General features: G+C 52.8%; 6 protein-coding genes across 6 annotated transcripts; 3 read left to right on the forward strand and 3 right to left on the reverse strand.

Annotated features, from left to right (window-relative positions):
- Positions 1-806: 806 nt before the first annotated feature.
- On the forward strand, positions 807-4,402 carry M406DRAFT_286719 (uncharacterized protein; the record flags this gene model as incomplete). Its single annotated transcript, XM_040918694.1, has 9 exons — positions 807-1,121; positions 1,199-1,755; positions 2,164-2,573; positions 2,648-2,836; positions 2,894-2,953; positions 3,025-3,072; positions 3,146-3,267; positions 3,325-3,358; positions 3,412-4,402. The coding sequence occupies 9 exons, from the start codon at positions 807-809 to the stop codon at positions 4,245-4,247; spliced, it is 2,571 nt and encodes an 856-aa protein (XP_040779700.1). The 3' UTR covers positions 4,248-4,402.
- An 887-nt stretch (positions 4,403-5,289) lies between these two features.
- On the forward strand, positions 5,290-7,040 carry M406DRAFT_320973 (Lipoate synthase). The gene is made up of 2 exons (XM_040919458.1): positions 5,290-6,387; positions 6,458-7,040. The coding sequence occupies exons 1-2, from the start codon at positions 5,373-5,375 to the stop codon at positions 6,754-6,756; spliced, it is 1,314 nt and encodes a 437-aa protein (XP_040779701.1). The 5' UTR covers positions 5,290-5,372; the 3' UTR covers positions 6,757-7,040.
- A 180-nt stretch (positions 7,041-7,220) lies between these two features.
- M406DRAFT_337109 (MFS general substrate transporter) lies at positions 7,221-9,185 on the reverse strand (the record flags this gene model as incomplete). The annotated part of the gene is made up of 5 exons (XM_040921216.1): positions 7,221-7,254; positions 7,372-7,566; positions 7,636-8,233; positions 8,333-8,463; positions 8,593-9,185. 5 exons carry the CDS (start codon positions 9,183-9,185, stop codon positions 7,221-7,223), a joined length of 1,551 nt encoding a protein of 516 aa, XP_040779702.1.
- Positions 9,186-9,303: 118 nt separating this feature from the next.
- On the forward strand, positions 9,304-9,495 carry M406DRAFT_62808 (uncharacterized protein; the record flags this gene model as incomplete). The annotated part of the gene is made up of 1 exon (XM_040924800.1): positions 9,304-9,495. One exon carries the CDS (start codon positions 9,304-9,306, stop codon positions 9,493-9,495), a length of 192 nt encoding a protein of 63 aa, XP_040779703.1.
- Positions 9,496-12,381: 2,886 nt separating this feature from the next.
- On the reverse strand, positions 12,382-13,103 carry M406DRAFT_102816 (uncharacterized protein). Its single transcript, XM_040915033.1, has one exon. It carries the CDS (start codon positions 13,002-13,004, stop codon positions 12,654-12,656), a length of 351 nt encoding a protein of 116 aa, XP_040779704.1. The 5' UTR covers positions 13,005-13,103; the 3' UTR covers positions 12,382-12,653.
- Positions 13,104-13,272: 169 nt separating this feature from the next.
- On the reverse strand, positions 13,273-15,253 carry M406DRAFT_337110 (uncharacterized protein; the record flags this gene model as incomplete). The annotated part of the gene is made up of 3 exons (XM_040921217.1): positions 13,273-13,305; positions 13,349-14,774; positions 14,955-15,253. 3 exons carry the CDS (start codon positions 15,251-15,253, stop codon positions 13,273-13,275), a joined length of 1,758 nt encoding a protein of 585 aa, XP_040779705.1.
- Positions 15,254-18,402: the final 3,149 nt, after the last annotated feature.

The following is an 18,402-nucleotide window of genomic DNA, read 5'->3' on the forward strand; positions in this document are numbered from 1 at the left end:
AAGCTGTGAAAATTGCAGGACACGCACGAGAGAGGTTCGTCTTCAGCTTAAATCGAATCTTCTTGAGCGCATCGTGCTGTCGGCTTTTTTTATCTTCCTGCTCAGCAAAGTCAAAGAGCGGTCTACTAAGAAAATATCAGTTGCATCTCTCGTTTTTCTTCGCCGAGATAATCGCCCGACTTCTGAGAGTCAAACACATGGGCTCTACGGACGAAAAGATGGCTGACAGCGGCGATTCAAACTCTGTGCCCGATGACAATTCGACGCCAGCCAACGCAACGGGCCTGGAAAGTCATACCAGTCACGGCGACGAGGCGTCGATCACGGAAAAGAATGCCACGCAGACTGAATTCCAATCCGCGAAGCCTCATGAAGGCAAAGCCAGCGATTCTCCCTCTACTGCTGAGCCGTCACCCGCCGAGGATCTCATCCCCGAGCAGACGCCAACTGAAGTCTCGGATGACCAGGCCGACAAGGACCGCGGACCTTCGCCACAGCCTTCGGAAGATGACGCGGCTAGAAATCTGTACCGCCAATACCTGGAGATGATCAGAAGAATTTCTGCGGGAGACACTGGAAAGAGTGTGTTGACTGGCGTCATTGACTACATGAAAGATGTTGATGAGCGTCTTCGTACTATCGAGAAGAAGTTAGACAGAGATGAAGAGGCGAAGGATCAGTCTGTCGTAAAAGATGACCCAACCCCAGATGAAGCCGAAATTCACGACCCCAACGATATCCGGAATGAGGTCAAGTTTTTCGAAGCGGAGGAGGGCGATATGTTTTCAGACGGCAACCTAGTTGACATGGCCGCGGACCATGGGCGTTTCTCCTCTACGAGGGACCACCCGCAGGTGCTACGAGTGTTGTACAACAAGTTGTCGGATAACACGACCATCGACAAGGTCAACCCAAAGCCAGAGCAAGTCGACATCATCTATCTGAATATCCTATCCGACCCCATCTCCTCGTTTTTCAGAGATGTATTGGCCCTGGATTGTGGCACTGGTTTCGCCTGCATTCGTCTCTCCAAGCCATTTCGTCCACTGATTAGGAACCTTCAACCGCTGAGAGACCATCTCAACAAGCTTGAAAAGGCTTATGGGTATGAGAACCCCGAAGTTGGAGCGCCAAATGAATCATCTAACGAATTATATACAGATCGCTCCAATCAGGTCAGAACTTGAATGAGCCGAAGTCTGAGACCGACTACTCAACAACGCCCACCGAGACCGACGCCGCCCCTAGCTCTGAACTGACTGAGCCCGAGTCAACATCTACAGCCCCTCCGGACGCAGACACCTCTGAGCATCACGAAAAGCCGTTTCTGAGACCGTCCGCACTGAATCACTTCAGGACGGTTGTCAAATTTGCGGATCAGTATCTGCACAAGTCTCTGGAGCTGTATGAAAAGCTCAAACTTGGCAAGGAAGACAAGGTGGCCTTCGAGAACTTATGGATGCTTTTCGACACCGGTACCATGATCTATTGCCCCTACAGAAGTGGCAAAGAAGTCTTCTGGGTTACCGATGCTCTTGCTGATCGAACAGACAGTGATTGCGTATTTACTGATTTTGAGTCCCGCGCGAGATATTCCCCTCAAGCATATCGCGTCCTCTCCGTGAGGGGTGGCGTCCCGTTGAAGACGTCGCTTATGCCAGGGGAAGTCGAGGAAGACTTTGATGAGAACGATTTCCTGCAGAATGTTGATGCCATGCTGCGACTAGACCGGTTGGACCTCTTCCGACATGGAGAGTCAGCAGGTTATCGCAGGGATATTGCACAGCCGCTGATGGGTCATGGTGTTGGCGGCGTCGCAAGGAGACGAAACAGAACCACAATGTCCGCACTTGTCATCTCCTGCTTCAACGTGGAGTATGACGGTGATCGATTCGGTACTCAAAGAGAATTGTTTCAGATCAAACCCTATAGCGGTCTGAAAGATGTACGAGACATGGAGGTCTTTCCGGCGCAACATCTGAAAGACGAAGAAATGGATCGCCTACTGCAGAGGGGCCGTAAGTTTGTCGACCTCATGAGCGACTCTCACATGTCTTACGACGGTAGCACTGCGGGAAGCACGCGAGAGACGGTATGCCCAAATATTCATGTTCAAGACTATTTGCTGCCAGCTAACAACCAACGTCTCCTGTAGATCACCAGCGAAGTTATCGTTGACTTCAAGACTGCATTTGAACAAAGTAGCGACCTACCAGACATTTTAGAAATCAGACCGGACTTTGAGACCAAGACCGAATGGCCGAGAACAACCGAGGGAAGTCAGCCGGAAGCGCATGATTGGTATAGGCATGATGAAGTTGACGGCGAACGAAGCATCAGCCATCGTTGGTGTTACGCAAATAATTGCCAAAGACCTTCGTATTACGAAATTCAAGATGCGGAGAGTCAGAAGATCCTGCAACAGATTGCCTTGGCATTCGAGAGCCATGCTACGCAACAAGCAAAGTCCAAGAAAGCTCGAGGAGAGTTTAGGTCGTACCTGGAGAATACCGGCCTGATAAAACTTTTCCCGGGAATCGTCCCCGGCTATGCCTTGCGTAATCGCAAATGGGGTGAGGGACCGCCTTTGCACACCCATGAACTAAGTAATACACGATCTGAGATTATAATACTGATTAAGAACCAGTCCAACTAGATATCGATCGACTACAGGATGTACAGCGCGGAGATAACTGGGACAATCTTGTTCTACCTAAAGGCCACAGAGAGATGGTGCAGGCGATGGTTGAGTCATACACCAGACGGTTAGATGATTCTCAAGCAACATATGATCAGCCTTCCGAGAAAGTTGATCTAGATCTCGTTCGAGGGAAAGGTAACTCTTGATTCATGATTTGTGGTTTTCGTGTATACTGACCATTGCGTCGTACAGGCAAAGGATGCATCATTCTGCTTCATGGTGCTCCTGGAGTGGGTAAAACATCCACCGCCGGTAGGACTCACTAGATATTCTCGCAGGCTGATTCCAACAAATTTTTTTGGCTAATACACGAGACACGATAGAATGCGTGGCAGCATACACCAAGCGGCCATTGTATCCCATTACCTGCGGTACGTCGGAACTTAATTTCTTCTCTCAAGTGTCGACAGATGGCTAATTCAGTGTTCGCGCCGAAAAACTTAGGCGATATTGGACATCTGCCGGATGTTGTCGAGGCAAATCTGGAAAAGCACTTCAAGCTAGCTCACCGGTGGGCCTGCGTGCTGCTACTAGACGAGGCAGATGTGTTTCTCGCGAAAAGAACTGTACGAACACCTGAGTGACCTAAACAGAAGGAATCTTGTAGCACTGACATCTCATAGAAAACCGACGTGAAGCGAAACGGACTTGTATCTGGTCAGTCGCTCCAAGCTATACCAAAGATAGCTATACTGATGGCTTCGACCTAGTTTTCCTTCGCATTCTGGAGTACTACCCAGGGATCTTGTTCCTGACAACCAATCGGGTTGGTGCTATTGACGATGCGTTCCGCTCACGACTTCATCTCACGCTGTACTATCCAAAGCTTCTCGAGAAGCAAAGTACCAAGATCTGGAAGAACAACATCAGAAAGCTGAAAGAAGTCAATGAACAGCGAGTCAAGGCAGGTCAACAACCCATCAAGTACGACAAGCACGAGATCATCAAGTGGGCCTCGACCAATTGGGAGAGTCTTCAGTGGAACGGTCGTCAAATTAGGAATGCATTCCAAACCGCCATTGCGCTAGCAGAATTCAATGCCCGGTCACGAAAGTCTAGAAAGCGAACCGGCGGGGAGACTCCATCACCATCTCCCAAGAAGTCCAAGACACCTGTCTTGGATCAAGATACCTTCATGCTGATTGCAGATGCCTCAAGTCAGTTCAACGATTATCTTCTGCAGACTCACGGCTATGATGAGGAGATGACAGCGTCCAGAGACCAGGTCAGACCAGCTAGCTTCAAAGCAAAGCCAAATCGAATCAAGAGAGTGCAGGACTCATCCGAATCAGATTCGGATTCAGATGCAAGCTCTGGGCCAAGTCACGAATCAGACAGCAGCTCAGGGCCAGGCTCTGACACAGAATCAGATGCAAGTGCTGATTCTGAGTCTGATTCCGCGGTCGAGAGAAAGAGAAAGAAGACAAAAACGAAGAAAGGCAAGAGAAAGTCCGAAAAAAAGACAAAAGAGACAGAATTGCCGGATGAACAAGAGAAGAAGGAGAAGAAGGAGAAGAAGAAGAAGAAGAAAAGGTCGGATCTTTGAGACGCTAGTGTTTTTATATGATCGCTTTTTCTTAGCATTTAATTCCTGCAAATTTCAATTGTTGTATTTCATGAATATTCTATTTATTGCTTTTATTGTACTTTGTCGCCTGCTAATGCATACGAGTAGTCGGAATCATTCGAAGCATATTTCTGAAATTTCTCACCATTCGAACCTTAATTGCTGGTTGTTTTGAAACAATACATAATTCATGCGATCTTCTTGCATAGACAAATGTCGAAGACCCTCATGCAATGGTCAAAGCCACTGAGATAAGGCCACTTTTCCCGTCTTGACTACTGGGACAACCACTCTCCTGCCTCCTCGCTCCCAGGTCTGGCTGCGTATATTTTCTCGAAGCTTGCACAAGCCAAAATGGTTGAACTCCTGGCGGCCAAGAACCACACCCTCTCCACAGCTACCGTCCATCCCCGATCCGTGGAGACACATCTCTTCGCCAGAGCAGTGCGACGCCAAGCATAGTCCCCATAGATCATAGTAAGATAGTTGCATGAGAGTTCAGCAATAACTCGTAATTCTTGTATTTAAAGCCTTGATGTCCTTATATTCAATTGATTGACACGGGCTTTCCTTCTCAACTCTAGATTGGCTTATCGCTTATTTTCTTATATAATCTGTTTTGTCTTATGTGATCAGATGACTGCTGCTCTTAAGATGCAGAGCTCGACCCCTCACAAGATTGTATGCTACAATGAAGGCTAATCTGTAGTAACAAAATCATATGTTGAACTTTGAAAATGCATGCAGTGGCCTGAAAATTGCCTGCAGGGCAACTGCACTATGTGCGTTGACTGCTCCTTTCCATGTAATTAGTACACAATGTACCGAAGTCGTTTTGCTTAAGTAATCAACTCAGATCATTGACTACTATCCCCTTGGGAGTACCCCTGGCGCCAATAAGCGGGTACCGTCGGAACTTTACCTAATGACTTTAGGCGGGGACTTGGAGCAACTTTCTGCTTTCGCAAGCCCGATCGAGAGGCGAACTTCGGAGCCCTTCTCAACAACAATTCGTACAACCATACTTGAGCTGTGTTGGCGGCGGCGTCGTTTTAATTGTCGTTGACGAGCTACAATCACATCCAGTCCCCTTATTTGGCAAGGATGGCATCCTCAGCGTCAACACTACGCCGCGTAGAGGCACCACTGCGGCGCTCTCTCACGCGAGCTGTGGCTTCGAGCAGTCGAGGCTATGCCACTATTCCCACAGACTCCAAGTCCCCGACCTCACAGCCCATCACCACAACAACGTCTTCATCGTCGTTGTCCTCCTCCTCCTCTACGCCTTCAGGGACGAGCGTACGACCGACATATTTCAAGAATACCACCGTCCTCTCCCTCGATTCTTTCCTTGCCAAGCGCGAAGAAGAAAACCTCCCCAGCTCCGAGGCTTACGAGCTGCGCACTGCCCAGGTCGGGCCCGCCGGCCGCAAGAAGACGATTACCCGCATTCCCAAGTGGCTCAAGACGTCCATCCCTTCTCCCGGCGCCAACTCCAACTACGGCAAGATCAAGGCCGACCTCCGCGGCCTCAACCTCCACACCGTCTGCGAGGAGGCCCGCTGTCCCAACATCGGCGAGTGCTGGGGCGGCGACAACAAGTCCGCCGCCACCGCCACCATTATGCTCATGGGTGACACCTGCACCCGCGGCTGCCGCTTCTGCAGTGTCAAGACGAACCGCAAGCCCCAGCCTCTCGATCCCCACGAGCCTGAGAACACCGCCGAGGCCCTCGCCAGGTGGGGCTTGGGCTACGTCGTGCTCACTAGCGTAGACCGAGACGACCTCGCTGACGGCGGTGCAAGGCACTTTGCCGAGACCATCCGCAGGATCAAGAGCAAGAAACCCACCCTGCTGGTAGAGGCGCTGACGGGAGATTTTATGGGCGACCTCGACATGGTCAGGCTCGTTGCCGAGAGCGGGCTGGACGTCTACGCCCACAATGTGGAGACGGTCGAGGGCCTGACGCCCTACGTTAGGGACCGCAGGGCTACGTTCAAGCAGAGCTTGAAGGTGCTGGAGGAAGTGAAGAGGCTGAAGGGAGACGATATCATCACCAAGACGAGTATCATGTTGGGTCTGGGCGAGATGGAGGAGGAGATCTGGGAGACATTGAGAGGTAAACCACACCCATCCCTCTGTTGACTTGAGAATGACTGACTGACGGGTAATCGATCGCACTGCTACAGAGCTGAGAAAGGTAGGCGTCGATGTCGTCACCTTTGGGCAGTATATGCGCCCGACGAAGCGACACCTCAAGGTCGAGAAGTATGTCACGCCTGACGAGTTTGAATACTGGCGGCAGAGAGCCCTAGACATGGGCTTTCTCTACTGCGCCAGCGGGCCCCTGGTGCGCTCATCGTACAAGGCTGGCGAGGCTTTCATCGAGAACGTCCTGCGGAAGAGGGCTGGAGAGAAGGCTGTGGCCGCGGCTCGGGGACTGGATGAGGCTGTTATTTCGGGACAGGACAAGACGAGCTCGCTGTGATGTTCGTGACGAATTGACCAGACACTTCATTCAAGTCGTGCTCGTCACTTGTCCTGTATTCTTATTACTTTTTGTTTTCTCGGCACAAGGGATATTGGGAGGTAGGATTTGCATACTGGACTCGGCGCAACTCTGGCGGCATGGGAGGGAATTCCGGACTGGACCAGTGATTCAACAGCCTGTGTAGGAGGGCAGTACGCAAATAGCAATAGCATGGAGAAGATGAACTACCAAGAGGGCAGAGCGAATTTCAACACCGGCATATATCTGCCAAGTTCCAAGCGGGTCCATCTCGTCTCTTTGATCTCTTTTGCCAGCCAAGACACTGATTCGGGAAAAGGGCCTTCTTCTTGTTCATGGTACGTTGCATTCCTGATTTATCTCATGGCTACGTTTGTATCAAGTGAAGTATGCTCACTACCTTGGACAGTACGTTGTATCTCTTGCTCATTTACTCCAGATCCTTATGAGTCGACCGTCATGGTGCCGCAGCATTGTCTGTCAGGAATAACACGACGTCATCAAAGACACTTCTCTACAAAAGCATCACGTCCCTCGCTGGATTTATCTTCCTCGTCAGCCTGCACCCCCTCGATATGCATCGTCCGTTCCAACTTCCCCGCCGTAAAGGCGCGGATCTTCTTGCCATAGAAATAGACAAGAGGGAGGCCGAGCGTGACGATGCCCAGGGCGGCGGCATAGATGCAGAAGCTCTTCATGAAGCCGAGCTGCTCGACCCAGGTTGTGGCGTCGAAGGAGAGGGCGAAGCCGATGATGAGGCGGAAGGACGAGATGTTAATAAGGACGGGACTTTGAGAACCTTGCAATCAGTATAAAGCTGGCGGCACAGGGTTGGGAATCATGTGCTGTGATACTCACCCAGCATATCCGGGATAGCTCTCGACGAGATACACCGACAACAGCGCATTGGCGGTCAGGAACGCGAACCCAATGAGGAAGATACTGATGAGAAACACGATAATCGGCACCGTGCTGACGTTGTCGGCTGCATACCCGAACAGCACCGTCCCCGCGATGCCGCACAGCAGCGGCAGCACGAGACTGACCAGATGCGCCTCGGGCTCCCTCCGCCCGCCAGCCTTCTTTGCATGCCAGTTGGACACCCTGTCGGCGAGATACCCGCCAAAGAACCAGACAAAGGGGCTGGCGACCACAACGGGGATGACAGCCAGGCCGAGATGCTCAAATTGCCACCCAGCCGCGAGCAGCACCGCGGAGCCGACCTGTCCGGCGGCGCCCTGGATTGAGACGAGGGCCGAGTTGGTGAGCATCACCCACAGGATGTTGGGGATCACGGACGTCTTGATGGTCTCCCAGACGGCGCGGCGGGCGCGTCGCCACTCGGGGTTTACATTCAAGATGCCAAAGTTGCTCTTCTTGTCGCGCGGGCCGTAGCTGCTCGGGTCGAGGCGCGGTCGGGTCTCTCCTGGGTACAGGGCGTACACTGGTCTGCCGGCTGTGGATAATCTTGGTCAGCTGATGAGTCTCATCATATCAGTTCTGGGATCCAGGGGCTTCGAGCTCTCTCTTGAGGACGAGAAGCAGAGAGACATACCAAGCTCGGCATCCGATCGAATAAAGCGAGACTCGGGAACGAAGGCAAGAAGAAAGAACCAAGCCAGGACGCCCAGACCCGCCGTGATCCAATAAATATACCTCCAGTTCAGACGAACCACAATGATGGGGCTAACAATCACCTCACCCATCTCGTCAGCCTCTCTCTCTCTCTCTCTCTCTCTCTCTCTCTTTCTCTCCTCAGGTCACCTCGAGACTTAATTAGGGTTGACTCATCACTTCAACAGCGCGCACACATACCTCGCGATGCCCAGGCTCACGATGAACACTCCCTGAGCTGCACCAATCAGTGAGATGGCCCTGTTCCGCTGATGAATAAACATCATATCCTGCACGACCAGAGGGATCAGCGCCTCCACCGCCCCAGCCCCCAAGCCCTGGAACGCCCTCGCGGCGAGATGGCTCGGCAGGCTCCGCGAGGCGCCGGCCCACAGCCCACCAGCCCAGGCCATGACGCCCACAGCCAGCAGGACGGGCCGGCGCCCGACGGCAATGGACAGCGGCACGAGGACGTACGAGGCGACGCCGTTCATGAGCAGAGGGAGCGAGCTCAGCAGGGCGACCTGCCACACGGGCGGGCCGCCGAGCCCGGCCAGCACGCTGAAGGGGTTGAGGTTGACGGCGCCGCCGACGCCGGCGAGGGCGCCGAGGTCAGGAGACCCGAGGATCCTGGGGTCGATGCCGTCGTACTCGAGCACGAAGACGGGGACCAGGGCGCCGATGATGAACTCGGAGGCCAGGGCGAGGGCGCCGAAGAAGGAGAGGCTGGTGACGGCGGCCCACTTGCGCCAGACTGGGAGGTTGAGCGGGTCTCGCGGGTCGGGGGTCGGCATGGGCACGCAGCGCAGGCGGTCTCCGTCGAAGAGCTGTGTAGTCCCGATGACCTCGGCGGCCGTGGTGGCGGTGGTGGCGCTGCTATTGCTGTTGCTGTTATTTATATGAACGGTCGCCATGATCGGGGCAGCGGGCAGATTCCCGGTTGGCTGGGGCGTTGACGTGGACCTTGAGGATATCATCTTGTTCACGCTCAGGGCAAATTCTCCTGCTCTGCTCTTGTTACTGTTCTTTTCCTGCACGGGATGTTATCTTCTCTTTTACTTCTTCCTCAGAACAGAAAACACAAATCGTAATGGTAGATTGTAATTTGTCTTTCCACCAGAATATCTCAGTTCCCCTCACAGTACCAGTGATGGGCTTGAGAAAAGAAAGATAAGAGTACGATCTGAATGAGTAAAGGCTTTGATTCGCCCGATGTGGTATCAAGACATCAGGTTTGGAGGACTGACATGCGTCAAGAGACTCGCAAGGATATAAAGAAAGAATACGAGATGCTCATGCAGCGCACGGCTATTTTTGTCACTCTACACGGCATAGAATGGTACCCAGGACATGCCCAAACGGGTGATTCATTAGCAAACGCGTTAGAGAAACAGAAGAACGAGAAACAAGCAAAGATGCCCTCTTCTCCAATCAGATGACCAGCTGCTGCCGGCGCCGGCGCCGGCGCCGCCTGTCCTCCCTGGAAAGCAAAGTAGGGCCTGATGATGGAAGGGAGCTAGCCTGGGTCAAGGGAAACAATTGACGAGAAGAATAGTGGGATGGACGTGTATGTGACCTACTCAGCCCATAGACTTTGCCTGCCCTGAGTAATTTTTCTGTGGTGCTCCCTTGAGTACTCAGCAGCATGGTGCGTGCTCTCTGATAATGCCACTCAAGAAAAAGAAGCAACATGTTCCAAAAAGCAGCTCTTCCAGGATGTGATCGTCAACCAAGATGCAACGAACGGACAGCCGTAACCAAAGCGAGCCACACCACAAAACCGTCCCAAAAGCATGACCGTGCAGCCAGCATCCCATCTTCTGGCGGTGAAGACCCTCCTCGTCTAGCCAAACCTCGAGATCGGCATCATGTATGTCTCTTCTCGAAGCAACTCTCCTTTCCCGATTCCCACAACACAACAGGACTACTAAGAGAGGCCTGCCGCTGCGGCTGATCGAAGACGGTCCATTGGTAGGGGGGCATCTGCCGTCCGCACCCCTTACCTGAAACACTGCTCTCTTTTTGGCGGCCTTGTTCCCGTGTTGCGTCCCGCCTCCGGTATGGAGTGGCATGCCTGTAGAGACTTGGTAGTACACCCACTTGACCCACCTCCCCCGGCCAAATGAAGGGGAGACCTGGCGCAACGGCAGATACCCCGATGTAGCCCACTTGCGGCATACAAAGGTGTGATGGCACGGGAAGACGACTATATGGGGTCGGACAGCCAGGTGTGCAAATCCCTCCCTCCCATGCCCCCCCCCCCTTTCACTTAGCTCGCCGTTGCAGACACCATCCCCATGTGACACATCCACTCGGCGTTGGGGGCCAAGAAAGGGGGACTGGTTATGGACTGGTTTTGAACGCAGTGATGTCTGGGCGAACGAAAACCACCATACCTTTTGGTGCCTTAGTATGGTTGGAGATTTTATGACCTCGCGGCAGGCTCAGGGAAGAGGAATGTATGGAGACTTCGACCTAGCTTCGAAAATCTAAACCAAGGGAGTCAGTCGTGTATAGAAGAGAGCGGACCTGGCGAAGATTGTTGGATGCTATCAGGAGGAGGCCATTATGAAGGAAGGAAGAAGGAGAGGGAACAAGAGCCTGGCCAAGAAGTTCACCAAATGCTCCAGGGCCTTCTTCGTCAGGCACTTTAGGCTCCTTGGCTCTTGACACAAGTCCCTAGTGCTAGTCAACAGAAGGCTAGGCGCTTTCACTATCGTGCGTGCCCAAACTTCTAGGCTTGGCGCTTCACTACTACACCCTCTCTGGCAGTGACCAGACCTTCTACTGAGTAAACATGTTGCTATAACTATAAGACCAAACCTCCTTCTAGAAGCCCAAATATCCCCTCCTAAAGTGTGCGGCTTCTGCTTGGATCAACCAGGCGCTCCTACCGCTGTCACCAAAGAACCTACCGCTAGGGAAACCGGCTACTATTACTACAAATCGGAATACACAATATAAGAGAAGATGCAAGTGCCTTGACCAGAAACCCAAGTGTCCCTTCCTAAAGAACCAAGTACTTCTCCCAGACACCAGACTCAGGTGTCTTCACGGACACTCCAGGCTCCTAAACTCTATTACCAAAATTCCAAGTGCTCAGAACTTGGGCTGTTTGTCATAAGCCCCCCCCCCCCCTCATGGTGCCCCATCTCAAGACCTTGGTGGAGGATATCACAGGACCTGGCATTCTCCCACAAGACCAGGGCCTCCTTCCAGAAAACCAAGCAGCTTCACTTCAAGACCTTGACGCCTTTTCTAAGGCTGTTGTTGTCTGTATGGTGAGCAGCGTGGCAAGCCTTAGGACAAGGAATGCGATAGGTCTTAAGTCGCTCGTTGTACAATTATAATGCCGCTGACTGTCTAGCATTTTTGTCGCATATTTTGTGGCAACAATAAGTAATTAGTTACTTCCTTCCTTTCTTTAGTCTTAAAGTCTTGTGCAGGTCCAATTCAGGGATTGTCACTTTCATTCTGTGTATTCCTTAACCTGTTTTTGCCATCGTTCTTTATACAAAGGCACTCTTGGGTTTGACAAGGCCCCTTGCCCAGTGCTCGACATGCTAGTCCCTTCGTGTGTGTGTGTGTGTGTGTGTGTGTGTCCGCGACTTGTCCAGGCTCACTGGCTCTGCCTGTCTTCTTCTTCTTTTCTTCTTCCTTTTTCCTTCTGTTTTTGTGCACCTTTACCAAACAGCTAGACGCCGCCTCATACCCAAGCCTGAACAGCTTGTATACGGAGGGATTGCAGTCTTGGTTCCTCCAGAGAACAGGTTCAAGGACCATGGAACCAGGCTGGAGAATCTGACCCAGACATGGCTGAACACTACCAACCTGCCAAGCTCACTCAAGCTCCAAGTGCCATGCCTCAATCTCATGTGTATGCAGGACAAGTCATCTCGGTCCAACTCACCAGGGCTCTACTAGATATTGATGATGATGTTGGGTGAATGTCCCGTTCTCGTCTCATGTCTTTCCTGATGACGCCCGAGTGATTGATGAGTTTTTCCTTTTGCTATAGAATGCAAGTGTCATCGTCTTTGCTAAAGTAGATATGATCAAAAGTTGCAACCTGATCACCAGCTGTCAACTTCTTTCCTCATCTCATCCAAGCCAAGCCAAAACGCACACCAAAAGACCCACCATCAGGCAGTCCGACTTGATGTTTCTCCTCATCAGTAACTTGGCTCAAGATTTCCTGCAGATGCCACAAAACCATGGACGACTGAATGCTCATCTGTCTGCCCTGACAGGAAGACTTGAGACTATATCTCCCGCCAACTTTGGCCAATCTTGTACCCAATGTTCACAGTCTGATCCAAAGAAAGCCCTTGCCTGGCCCAAACTCCCAAGGCCCTCTGAGAGTCCAAAAGACAAAAAGAAAAGGCAATATTGCCGGCCCCCGTTCCCACAGAAGAATAAAGAAAAGAGGAAAAGGTATGTCCCGCGTGTCTAGAGCGGGAAATGCATAATGCAAGTTTGCTCCACGCTGCGGATTTCAGGGCAGTTTCGAATGGATGATGGCCCCTTGGAAAGAGAAGAAAAAAGAAAGAAAAAAAGGAAGAAAAGGGAAGAAGAAATGCCGCATGCTGCATGCAGAGTAATGTTGGGTCCATTCAGCACTTGAACGGGACACCAATGTGTGTCGGTATATGCATTATGCAAGAGGCTATCATCGTTGCGTCAACATTGTGTGTAATCATGCTGAATCTGTGTTCCATTTGTCTCTTTCCGTCTCGTGTCGTCTCGCAAGTGTGTGCGTGTGTCTGTCATGTATATAAATGTTTGTGTCTGCGTGTGTGCGTGTATCTGCGCGTGTGCATCGTTCATCGTCCGTCGTTTGTTGAGTTCACGCAGTCATTATCATACTGATATCAATGTCCCTCACCGCGTCGAGCAGCATCTCGTCTTTGGGTCCTCCAAGTATGATAGAGGCATTGATGTTGTTGCTGTTGTCAACAGGCCACTTGGGCGTCGGGATAGGGGCGTACTTTGTGTTCTTTGCCTTTTCCATTTCGACCCGCAGAATCTCGATGGCAAGCTCCCATCTCCTCACGAGCCGCATCCTCCGCTCGTCAAAGACCCTGGTGAGCTCGTCCTCCTCGTGGGCGAACTCGGCGGCCAGGTCCTCGATGTCTTCCTCGCGCTTCTCGCCGAGCTTCTCCAGCTCCTTCTCCTGCCTCTCCAGCAGCTCCTCCATGCGCTTGGCCTGGCGGTCCCGCAGCACGTTGATGCGGGCCTGGTGCAGCCGGGCCATGCCCTCGAGGGCGTTGTGCTGCTGGCCCAGCTCGCGGAGGTGTTTTTCCGTGACGACGCGCGGTGGCATGTTGGCGTCGGCATCGGCGAGGGGTGCTCGTCCCAGGGCCTTCTTGCAGTAGGCCTCCATGTGCTTAACTCGGATCCGCACGCTCTTCTCGGCCTGTTCTAGGGAGGCCCGGAGGTCGATCTCGGCTGCGATCTGTCGCTCCTCGAGGTGCTGCTCCGTCTTTGCGTGGCGCTCGCGCATCTTCTCGGTCTGGTCCGAGTACTTCTCGTTCAGTACCGCCTTGCGCTCGCGGTGTCGGGTCCACATCTTCCACTTGGTCTTGCGCTCAAACGCCAGGAACCTTCGCATCTCCTCCTCCTGTTCGCACTTCAGTCTCGTGAACTCTTCACTCGCCTGTGTCCGCTTCTCCGCCTCCAGACGGTCCAAGAGCACAGCCGCAGCCGCAGCCTCCTGGGCGGCCTTCTCGGCTTCTTCCTCGGCCTCGCGCTGCTCCTCCTCCAGCCTCCTCCGCTCGAGCTCCTCCTGCCCGTCACAGAGGTTCGGACAACCGATGGACGGGTCCCAGATGGCGCCACAAATGTAGCAGAACTGTGCCTTGCACCTGCACGTCATGTGGGTACAGCCGTGGCTCAGCTCGACGAGGGTCCTGCACCTGTAGCATCTCCTCCAGCCGGACTTCTCGCCCATGCGGAGGACCTGGTCCAGCTCCATGTCGCTAGGGCAGTCCTGCCCGAGCGGGTGGGCGCGCATCTTGCACATGGTGCACACGCGTGTCCGACAATCGCGACAGATGACGTCGAAGGGGTGTTTCGGGTCAATCCTGCTCCGAGGCGGGATAAAGACGTTGCAGTTGGCGTTGGGGCAGAAAATGCGAGCCTCCCAGGGCGTGCTGAACTGCTGCACGGCCTTCAGAAAGGACTGCTGCTCCTCGCGGCTCAGTAGGGGCTTGATGATGCTGCCTGGGATCGCCTGCGTACAGCACCTGGGCGGCATCTTGGACTCGTCGGTCGTAGCCTGGCTGGTCAAGATGCGCAGGCAGCTGCCGCAGTACGTATGGCCGCATGGCAGGTTATGGAGGTCGTCCTGCTTGGCAAAGTCGTCTCGACAGCAGATACACGAGCTCACGACACAGTGTTGTTGTTGTTGTTGTTGTTGTTGTTGTTGCTGCTGCTGCTGTTGTAGGCCGGTCCCATCCTGACCAGAGGAAGAAGATGATGATCCGTTTGACTGCCTTGTTTTGGGGGCCAGGAATGCATACATCATAGCAGGGGATATGGAGGAGGACGATCGTTTTTTCCACCGCACTTTGGCCTTGATCCCGTTTGTTATATTGATGACGCTCCTCCTCTTGCCCACGCTGAAAATGCTGGGCGCCTTGCCTGCTGCCGAAGAGAGCGAGCCCGACTGCTGCTTGTGGGCCTTTGGCTGGTTGAGGCTCGGCTCCACCTGCGCCAGGTATCTGTCGTACTGGGAGAAAGTGAGACCTCGTGATCTGGCCGCCCTTGGGCTCGCATGGTGTCGGGGAGCGGTGGTGGCAGCCAGGGGATCCGCAGGTGTGCTCGCCGCCGGGGAGCAGGGCCTCGATGCCGTCGTCGTCATGGCGGCCGTACCTGTGGTCTCGTCGGAGCCGGAGGAGGCGTTTCGAGCATGACTGAGAGGAGCGGCAGTGGCGTCGTCTGACTCGGTCGGGATGTGGTTGAAGCTGGTGTGGATCGGCGTCGGCGGTTGTATTGATATGCCCAGCTCTTCCGCCCTCCTGCTTAGAACCCGTCCCATCTGCTCTTCTGCTGATGATGTCCCATTGCATGTCGGCAACAGCAGCACCTCCAGCGCGTAATCACTTTCGTCCAGCTCGGCCAGGGCTGTGGCGGCGGCGGGAAGGTTCATGACGCTCGCGTTATGATGGTTGTGATTGTTGCTACTGCTGTTATTGTGGTCGATGTTGTTGCTGTTGCTGATGATCTGCGAGGCGAGAGCAGCCAACGAGCCCATCCTGATGTCTGTTCCTGCTCCTCTGCGGCCTCTGAAGGGGGGCCTTCAACCATCCGAGGCTGTTGATACTTGCAGCAACAGGAGCAGAGGAAAGAGAGAGAGGGGGGGGGGGGAGGGAGAGAGAAAAGAGGCTAGGACGGTGCTGATTTCGATCGAAAGGATATATAAAAAGTCGCTATGGGGTGACGAGTATGGATGTGGTCAGGCGCGGCGACCTTTCTTCATAGCACAAGATCCATAATAAAACCCCCGCCGCCGCCGCCTTCTTTTCTGTGACGCTCAAAATCTAATACCGACCCGGACCGCCAGGGGGGGTTGTCCCACACACAGGCCGAAGCAGCATCCGCAAGGGGGTTCACAGGGAGGACAAAATCTCTCTTGGAAGTGCGCGGCTGTTGTGATTTGATCTGATCTTGGATCTTGAAGGGGCGAGGGCGAGACGGGGGGGGGGACTAGGGGTGGTGGTTGGACGAGGCGGCACAAGCGCTCCAGAGGGTGGAGGGTGGCCCTGGTGGGGTGTAAAGTTGGGAGGATCGAATCGCTTGGCCCACACACGACGGCCGATTTGTCGATGCTTGATTGTTACACGACAAGCTTTAGCTGGTGGAGCGATCTCGTGGTATGACCAGAGAGACCCGCAGGCTCATGGCTTGCCTTGCTGGCACTGGGTGGATTGGGTATGACGCGCTGGCTGCGGGATCGCAAGCGGGGGGTCCAGTCCCAGATGGAGACGGAGCTCTAGGTGCGTGTGTGTGTGTGCACGTGTGTAGTGTAGGAGAGGAACGAGGGCGGGAGGGAGGAAAAGGGCAGAGCAAGAGGAGGGCCAGGGTTGGGGTCCAAATAAAGCAAGTCTCACCCCTCTCCACCAGGACGATCATTCAAAAGACAAAATACTTAGTATATACTGCACAAGAAACAATGCGTTTCAGGTCTTGAAAGGAACAATCTAAGTAGATATGTTGGTTGGCTGGCAAGGAAGAGGAAGGGAAGAACATAGAAAAAGGAAAAGGAGAAAAGAATAGAAACAGGACAACGAAGCAAGGTGCATAAGTATACAGTAAAGTGCTATGGTAGTACTGTAAAGCACCTAAGGCGCCGTCCCCCCTGGTCCTTGGTCAGGCAGAAAGGATCAAAAAAGGAATTACTTGGTTAATGCTAATCTAGTCACACATGTTTTAACCACTCCCACGACGACAAGATCATGAATTATTCTGTGAAGGATAGACTCTGGACATTGAAGCAACTAATATCATCAAAATCATCTTGTCAAAGGCGGTGAAATTGCATGAGTAAGAGAAAAGACACGGAGAAGAAAGAAGGGGACTACAGTAACCTCGGCCGACGTCCTGATAGCAAGCGCCACATTCCGGGCTGCATCCTCAGCTGAGATCTAGAGACACCCTTGACCTGACTTAGTTGGACCCTCTGAATCCGTGCCCACCCGTCCCCATGGGACTTTCATCGAATTTTTGGATAGTTAATAGAGATAATAGCCATTACTATAGCGGTAATGTTTCCTAATTTTTTTTTCCCTTCTTCCCGGGTTCAACAGGTTTGACAACCTTGGAGGTCGCACAAGTCCCGTGCGTGTGTGCCAAATTTATGATATATCACGAAACGCTTATCAACAATGGGCCCTTGGGAATGTGACGAGCGGTTCGGAGAATTACACTTGGGTACACACGACCGAGAGACATGGTGTGGCCCTAGAATCACCCGCTGCTGTACAACTGTTTCCCAATTCCCGTTGTACTTCTGGTGACGACCTGTCAAATCTGTTTGGTCAGAACCCTTTCTGAACTGTACGACTTGTGTGTGTGTATGTGAGAGAGAGAGAGAGAGAGAGAGGGCGGGATTTGAAGCAAACAAACCAAGGCCATCCTACCGACTGGCCTGCTTCAAGAGACTCCCAACGTAACTTTGACCTCATCCTCACTCAGCTTGGAGGTTTCTTCACCCGAGCTTGCAATTGCTGGCCGAAGTTCTTTTTTAAATTTAATTCCTTTTGAAGAAAGAAAAGAAGAAGAAGAAAACCTCCCCCTTCTGTGAACTCCGTGAAACAGAGCTGCCACATCATCTCTGCTGTGCTGTGCTGTATTTTGGTCAAGGTTGCAAGCCCGTCTCATCCACCTTGTGTGGTATTAGCACCACGTAGCACAGACAAAACAGCGTGATTCGACACTCACCCATGCAGCCGCAGTAGACGCTGCTGGCCATGAGTGGGGGCCTGTTTCGTTTCACTACACTCACCGCCCACGAATCACCTCAGCACCTCCTATAGTACATAGCAAATATATCGGCGCCTCCCCTTCCTGGCTTCTTTGTGTCTTATTTTCTTCTCATTGATACCCTCCCTGCTCACATCAAAGTGAAAACTGGTCATGAGGAACTTTGTTCACACTGACTCTTACGATAAGTCTTTCGAGACAGACCACACTAAGATCTCAACACCATGGCATCCTCACTGCCCAGTGGCATGACAGCTGCAGTGCTTTTTCCATGGATGTATAGGCGGGCCGCCGGATGTTTCCACGCGCCCGAGACCAGCATCCAAAGATATCATCTTTCCTTTTTCCCCCAAAACTTCCCACGACTATTTTTTCTTCCGACAGCTCCGGCGGCGTAGTGACCTGAAAACGGCCTCGCCGGGCGCTACAATCCCTTATACTCTTTTCTCTTCCTTCTCCCCCACTTCTCTATGGCTCGCTGCGCAAAGAACAAGATGAGGAGCTCAAAAAGAAGAGAAGAGAAGAAAA

This window comes from Cryphonectria parasitica (genome assembly GCF_011745365.1).
Source record: "Cryphonectria parasitica EP155 unplaced genomic scaffold M406scaffold_2, whole genome shotgun sequence".
Lineage (NCBI taxonomy): Eukaryota > Fungi > Ascomycota > Sordariomycetes > Diaporthales > Cryphonectriaceae > Cryphonectria > Cryphonectria parasitica.

Excerpts from the sequence above, each read along its gene's own strand:
- M406DRAFT_320973 (XM_040919458.1), top strand. The coding sequence starts at position 5,373 with ATGGCATCCTCAGCGTCAACACTACGCCGCGTAGAGGCACCACTGCGG. Across the intron at positions 6,388-6,457 it reads GATCTGGGAGACATTGAGAG|AGCTGAGAAAGGTAGGCGTC; the intron begins GTAAACCACACC and ends GCACTGCTACAG.
- M406DRAFT_102816 (XM_040915033.1), bottom strand. The coding sequence starts at position 13,004 with ATGGACCCAACATTACTCTGCATGCAGCATGCGGCATTTCTTCTTCCC.